Below are 7,673 nucleotides of genomic sequence, written 5' to 3' on the forward strand. Positions count from 1 at the left end.
CGGGATTACAGAACACGCGCGCGTTCTTCAATTTGCGTCATACGCTTTTGATGCTTGCATTGCCGAGATCATCACTACGCTTATGTACGGTGGATGCGTCTGTGTGCCGTCCGACAGCGACCGGCGCAACAACCTAGCTAATGCTATCAACGCTATGGATGTCAACTGTGCACTTCTGACTCCATCTATAGCACGGCTGCTAGACCCTAGTACCGTCCCTACCCTTAGGATACTAGTTATTCAAGGAGAGCAGGTCAGCTTTGCAGACTGGGATAGGTGGTCAGGCAGTGTTCAGACAATGAACGGATACGGACCAACAGAGTGCACTATCTGCTGCAATGTATACGATAGTAAACAAGGGTTTAAGTCAGGCATCATCGGGACGTCGGTTGCTTCAGTAAGCTGGGTGGTGGACCCTGAGAACTATAACAGGCTTGCGCCGTTAGGGTCAGTTGGAGAGCTACTAGTAGAAGGGCCGATCCTAGCGCGCAGCTATCTCAACGACGCAGAGAAGACATCAGCCGCCTTTGTTAACGATCCTGCCTGGCTGCTAGAAGGCTGCAGAGGCTATGGTGGGCGACGTGGAAGACTGTATAAGACAGGTGACCTAGTTCAATACGACAGCGATGGCAACCTGGTCTGCCTAGGCCGCAAGGATAGCCAGGTAAAAGTCCGTGGCCAGCGAGTTGAGCTTGGCGAGGTCGAGCACTATGTGCGAGAGTGCCTATCGGAAGCCAAGCAGTTGGCAGTTGAGGTGATTGTACCAGGAGAGGGAGGCCGTGCGATGCTAGCAGCCTTTGTACAGATCAACAACGATACTAACAATGCACTATTTATAGATAGAGGCGTCAAGACCAACTCGATGGCGCGTGTACTGTTCCTAGCAGAGGTAGAAGCAGAGCTAGCAGAGCGACTGCCTAGGCACATGGTGCCGACTGTATTCTTTGCGCTTTCTCAGTTTCCTATGACAACGTCCGGCAAGACAGACCGCAAGCAACTTCGAAAGATCGGAGCCTCTTTCACGGCCCAGCAGCTGGCAGAGATGCGGACGTCTAGCCAGGGGCCAAAGCGGCAGCCATCAACAGAGGCCGAGCGGATGATGCAGCAGCTATGGGCATGCGTGCTCAGCATCGAGCCGGACAGCATTGGGCTAGACGACAGCTTCTTCCGTCTAGGCGGCGACTCGATCGCAGCAATGAAGCTGGTAGGCGAGGCTCGCAGGATGGGGCAGCAACTCTCTGTCGCAGACATCTTCCGCCATCCTCGATTGGTAGATGTGGCCTCTACTGTCATCTGTACCGACTACAGCTCCTCCGCGGCAATTCTACCCGTTGATCATGACGGGCCAGTAGAGCAATCATTCGCACAAGGTCGCCTGTGGTTTCTGGAAGAACTCCATCCTGGTCTGAACTGGTACCTTATGCCATTTGCCGTGCGCATTCGAGGTCCGCTTCAGCTGGAAGCGCTCAACGCTGCACTCCTTGCAATCGAAAGCCGCCACGAGACGCTGCGGACATTATTCGCGACTGATGGTGGTGTAAGTATGCAGGTGGTTCAACCATTCTGCGCCAAACAACTCAACGTCATCGAACTTCCCCCAGGCGACGAACATAGTCGCTTAGATGCAATCCAGCAGGACCAAATGACTCCCTTCGACCTGCGCTCGGAGCCGGGGTGGAGAGTATCAGTCTACCGATTCAACAAAGACGACTACGTGCTATCTATTGTCATGCACCACATCGTGTCGGATGGTTGGTCCGTTGATGTCCTTACGCGCGAACTGAGTACGTTCTACTCCGCCTCGATCCGGGGTCAAGATCCTCTTTCGCAGATGCAGCCTCTGCCCATCCAGTACCGCGACTTCTCTCTGTGGCAGCGGCAAGAGGCGCAGGCCGAAGAGCATGAGAAGCAGCTCAACTATTGGCTCACGCAGCTACAGACAAGTCGGCCAGCCGAATTGCTCTGTGACAAGCCCCGACCAGTGACTTTGTCTGGCAAAGCTGATACAAGAACGCTAGAGATTGGCGGCCCGCTGTATGCTAAACTGCAGCAGTTCTGCAAAGTGCATGGGGTGACACTGTTTGTGGCTTTGCTTGCCGTTTTCAGGACAACGCATTTCCGCCTTACGGGCCAAGACGACGCAACCATAGGTACTCTGAACGCTAATCGAGACCATTGGGAGCTCAAAGATATGATTGGCTTCTTTGCCAACATGCAGTGTCTTCGGATCACGGTAGAAAACGAGTCTTTCGAAGAGCTGGTGCAGCAGGTGCGAGCAGTAGTGGTTGCGTCCCTCGCCAACCAGGACGTCCCCTTCGAGAGCATTGTCTCAAAGCTCAAGAACGATAGAGACCTTTCGCATTACCCGCTCGTCCAGCTTGCCTTCGTCGTACACTCCCAGCGAAATTTGGGACAGCTGATGCTAGAAGGCGTGGAAACGGAGGGCCTAGACGACTCAGCAACCTCAAGGTTCGACCTTGAGTTTCACTTTTTCCAGCATTTGGACGGCCTACAAGGCAACGTTATATTCTCGACCGATCTCTATGCTCCCGAGACGATCGAAAACATGCTCTCGGTATTCAACAACGTGCTTGAAATATGTCTTAGGGAGCCGACTGTGGCGGTTGCGTCTTTGCCACTGTTAACTGACACCGACTATGCTAAGCTCGATCTGATGGGACTCGTTCAAATTGAAGAAACTCCGTACCCGCGCGAGTCGAGCATCGTTGACCTATTCCGTGAGCAAGTTTTCGCTTATCCGTCCAGGATTGCTGTCAAAGACTCATCAGTGGAGATGACATATGCGCAGCTGGATAAGGCATCTGATATTATTGCCACGTGGTTATGCAAGCGATCGTTTGGCCCTGAGAGCCTGGTAGGCGTGTTTGCGCACAGGTGCTGCCACACAGTTGTTGCGTTTCTGGGCATACTGAAGGCTGGCCTGGCCTATCTGCCCTTTGATGTCAAGACCCCTAGCAAGCGCATGGAGGCCGTTCTCTCTTCCCTTCCCGGCAAGAGACTCATCTTTGTAGGGGCTGGTCTGCAACCTCCTAACATCAAGCTAAATGACATCGTTTTTGTTCATATCGCGGAGGTTCTAGACGAGAGAACCGACCAAGGGCCAGGTTCTTCGCAATTACCGACTGCTCCCTTCGCGCCTTCAGCCTCCAGTCTTGCATATGTAATGTTTACCTCGGGGTCGACAGGCAAGCCTAAGGGGGTCATGGTGGAGCATCGTGGTGTTGTGCGTCTGGCACGAGACAACAACCTTGTGCAGCATCTGCCAGTCCCGCCCATCATGGCGCACATATCGAATCTTGCTTTTGATGCGTCCACGTGGGAGATCTACGCCTCTCTTTTGAACGGCGGAACGCTCGTCTGCATTGACGCAATATCAGTTTTGGACCCGGTCGTTGTGCTTCAGATTGTCAATCAGTCCGGCATTCAGGTGGCCATTCTCACCCCAGCGCTTTTCAGACAGTACGTTTCCGAATCTCCAATGGTAGTTGCCGCACTCAAGTTGCTCTGCGTAGGAGGTGAAGCATTGCATCCGGAAGACTTTTTTGCAGCACAGAGCGTCCTCAAAGGCAGGCTGATTAATTGCTATGGTCCCACGGAAAACACATGCATCAGCACAATGTTCGTGATGACCAAAGACGCGCAATACACCAATGGTGTGCCTATCGGGCGCGCGCTCAGTAACTCTGGAGCCTACGTCATGGACTCAAAACTGCGACTTGTCCCTCTCGGAGTTATCGGAGAGCTCGTGGTCACGGGTGATGGATTAGCGCGGGGTTATACCGAACCCAAGCGGAATGCTGATCGTTTTGTTTCTGTTGAAATCGCCGGACGAACAGTCAAAGCTTACCGGACAGGCGACTATGTGCGCCATCGCCCTAGTGATGGCCAGCTGGAGTTCTTTGGTCGGATGGATGGACAAGTCAAGATCTGGGGACAGCGCATCGAGTTAGGAGAGATCGAGCATGTCCTCCGCAGCCACAGATCTGTGGCAGACGCGGTAACCATCTTACAACATCACGACGCTAACGAAGTCCAGCTAGCTGGATTTGTCACTATGCACGAGGATGCTATAACTAGTGAGCAGCCTAGCGACGGTGGTAATGACGAAGCGCAGCATGTAGATGTATGGGAGGAGCAGTTCGATACCAAGACCTATGCTTCAATGAATAACCTTCGACCTGAGGCCATTGGCCGAGACTTCATTGGATGGACGTCCATGTACGATGGCAGCGAGATCGACAAGATCGAGATGAACGAGTGGTTGGACGACACAATCACCACGATGCTCAATGGCCGTCGACCGGGCCATGTTCTTGAGGTTGGATCCGGGACCGGCATGATCCTGTTCAACTTGGGCGATGGCCTGGAAAGCTATGTCGGACTCGACCCATCGTGGAACGCAGTAGAATTCGTCGCGAAAACAGTCAAATACATTCCTGTGCTAGCGGACAGGGTGCGTATGCATAAGGCTACAGCAGTAGATCTTAGTCGACTCGAAGGGCTAACTGATGCAAACCTTGTCGTCATAAATTCGGTTGTCCAGTATTTTCCTAGTCAGGAGTATCTGTTTAAGGTCGTGCAAGAGCTGCTTGCGCTTGATGGCGTGCAGACGCTCTTCTTTGGCGACATCCGCTCTTATGCTCTATATCAGGAGTTTCTGGCCACCCGGGCACTACACATAGCTGGAGATAAGACAACCAAAGCCGAACTTCGACGCATGATGGCCGACATGGAGCGCGTTGAACGGGAGCTGCTGGTTGACCCGGCCTTCTTCACTGCCCTACCGAGTCGGCTACCGGACTTGGTGGGGCACGTCGAGATCCTGCCCAAGAAGATGAAAGCGACGAATGAACTGAGTTGCTACCGCTATGCCGCCGTTGTCCACGTCAGGGGAAGAGGTCGAAAGGAGGAAGAGATTCGACATGTCGGAGAACAGGAATGGATTAATTTCACGGAGCGCAAGCTCGATCGCAAGTCACTGAAGCAGCAACTAAAGACTCTCTCAAACTCGCCTACGATCGCTATAAGCAACATTCCCTACAGCAAGACTATTGTGAGTCGCTGCCTTGTCGAGTCGTTGGATGATGTGGCCGCAGACACGCTCGGCCACCAGGACTGGCTGTCTTCTGTGTACCAGAAAGCGCAGCGTATCTCTTCTTTCTCTGCTACCGACTTAGTGGAGCTAGCTCAAGAAGCAGGCTGTCGCGTTGAGATCAGTTGGAATAGACAGTACTCGCAACACGGTGGCCTAGACGCCATCTTCTATCAGCATACACCAAAATGCGGGGAGAGCCGAGCGATGTTCCGCTTCCCTACCGATCATTTTGAACGGCCAATTCACAGCCTAAGCAGCAAACCGTTGTGGCAACAGACAGCAGAGAAAACTCAACAGCAGCTCCGAAAGATGTTGCAAGCCCAGCTACCTGCATATATGGTTCCCCAGACGATCACTGTGCTACAAGCATTGCCGATTAACCAGAATGGTAAGATAGATCGTAATACGCTTTCGCAGTGGAGACAAAAACAAATGGCCCTGCGAAAGCCGGTGCACCAGCCATCGACAGAGGCCGAGCGGATGATGCAGCAGCTGTGGGCGCGCGTGCTCAGCATCGAGCCGGACAGCATTGGGCTAGAAGACAGCTTCTTCCGTCTAGGCGGCGACTCGATCGCGGCCATGAAACTGGTGAGTGAGGCTCGCAAGACGGGCCTGCAGCTTTCTGTCGCAGATATCTTCCGCCATCCTAACCTCGCAGCCTTGGCCAACCAGGATACTCAGCAGTGTAGCACCGTGGCAGAAGAGGTGCCTGCCTTTTCTCTACTAGGTGAAGATGTAGATTCTGTGCAAGTTTGCGAGGATGTAGCTGCTGTATGCAGCGTCGACGCGAGCGTCATCGAGGACGTCTACCCTTGCTCGCCCTTGCAAGAAGGCCTAATGTCGTTGACGGCTAAGCGAGCAGGTGACTATATCATGCAGAGCGTGTTAGAGCTGCGGGCCGATATAGACGAGGATACCTTCCGAGCTGCCTGGCAACAAGTAGCGTGGTCAACAGCCGCCTTGCGCACGCGCATCGTGCAACACAGCGAACTTGGCCTGCTACAGGTTGTTGTGGCAGAAGACATCCAGTGGATCGAGGTTAAGGGTCTAGAAGAGTATCTTAAGGAGGACAAGGCAGCCTCGATGGGGCTGGGCGACCCGCTTGTACGCTACGCACTCGTTAAGGAACACTACAGCGGGAGGCGCTGGTTTGTATGGACGATTCATCATGCGCTATACGACGGCTGGTCCCTACCTCGGATCCTGCATGCAGTTCAGCAGGTCTACAGCGGTGCCGCACTGGAAAAACAACCCAGCTTCAATGCTTTCATCCAGTACCTCAACCAGCAAGACCAGGAGGTGGCCACGTCGTACTGGCAGACGGCCCTTGCTGGCTGCGAGGCGGTCCTATTTCCGCCGCTGCCGTCGACGGTTGTGCAGCTAGTTGCAGACACGACGGTCGAGTGCCAGTGTCCGCTGCTCTCCAAAACGACCTCAGATACAACGAGGTCAACGCTTATCCGCGCAGCGTGGGCGATTGTTGCCAGTCGCTACACTAGCTCAGACGATGTAGTGTTTGGCACCACCGTCACAGGACGCAATGCGCCTGTTGCTGGCATTGATGCTATGCTCGGACCTACGATTGCAACTGTGCCGGTGCGAGTGCGCGTACAGGATCATCAGACTGTGTCCTCCTTTCTACAAGGCTTGCAGCAACAGGCTACAGAGATGATCGCACACGAACAGACAGGCCTGCAGCGCATCGCCAAGATGGGGCCAGGCCCCCAACACGCCTGCGGCTTCCAGACGCTGTTCGTCGTGCAGCCCGCAGATAATGTGCTTAGTAGTGATGACACGCTTGGAGAGTGGCGCAGCCGCTCAGAGTTACAGGGCTTTACAACATACGCGCTAATAGTGCAATGCACGCTGGCGGCAGAGGGAGTACAGATCATGGCGAGCTTCGATAGACGCGTCATCGAGCAGTGGACAGTAGAGAAGATGCTTGCCCAGTTCAGCTTTGTTATGCTGCAGCTAGCCGAGGCGAGCGCAGATAGTAAGGTGGCAGAAATCGACACTATCACGCCAGCAGACCGCCAGCAGCTGTGGGCGTGGAACCAAGACGTACCACCCACAGTCGAACGATGTGTGCACGACCTGTTTGCCGAGAAGGTAAAAGCACAGCCCGATGCGCCTGCTATCTGTGCGTGGGACGGCGAGATGACGTACAGCGAGCTGGACGCGCTGTCAAGCCAGTTGGCGGGCTACCTGGTGCAGCTCGGTGTCAAGGGCGAAGAAGTGGTGCCGCTGTGTTTCGAGAAGTCGATATGGACCGTTGTAGCCATGCTGGCCGTGCTCAAGGCCGGTGGCGCCTTCGTACCACTCGACCCAGATCATCCAACAAGCCGGCACGAAGAGATCTTCGGGCAGACTCGTGCGGAAATAATGCTTACATCGGCCCAGTACGCAAACATTGGGGACAAGTTATGTCGCCATGTAGTTACGGTCAGCGAGGCATCGATGAGCCAGCTGCCGAAAGTCGCCAGCGCAGCCCAATCCCTCAGTGAAGCCAGGCAACGCTGCCTATATTATCTTCACGTCAGGAAGTACTGCTGTACCC

General features: G+C 54.2%; 1 protein-coding gene across 1 annotated transcript in view; it reads left to right on the top strand.

Moving 5' to 3' along the window:
- COCSADRAFT_121744 (uncharacterized protein) overlaps positions 1 to 7,673 on the top strand; it is an 18,195-nt gene that overhangs the window by 4,355 nt on the left and 6,167 nt on the right. Inside the window, exon 3 of the mRNA XM_007703993.1 lies at positions 12 to 7,591. Coding sequence (XP_007702183.1) covers positions 12 to 7,591 — 7,580 coding nt within the window. The remainder of the gene's footprint in view (positions 1 to 11; positions 7,592 to 7,673) is intronic.

The sequence above is a fragment of the Bipolaris sorokiniana genome (assembly GCF_000338995.1).
Source record: "Bipolaris sorokiniana ND90Pr unplaced genomic scaffold COCSAscaffold_11, whole genome shotgun sequence".
NCBI lineage: Eukaryota > Fungi > Ascomycota > Dothideomycetes > Pleosporales > Pleosporaceae > Bipolaris > Bipolaris sorokiniana.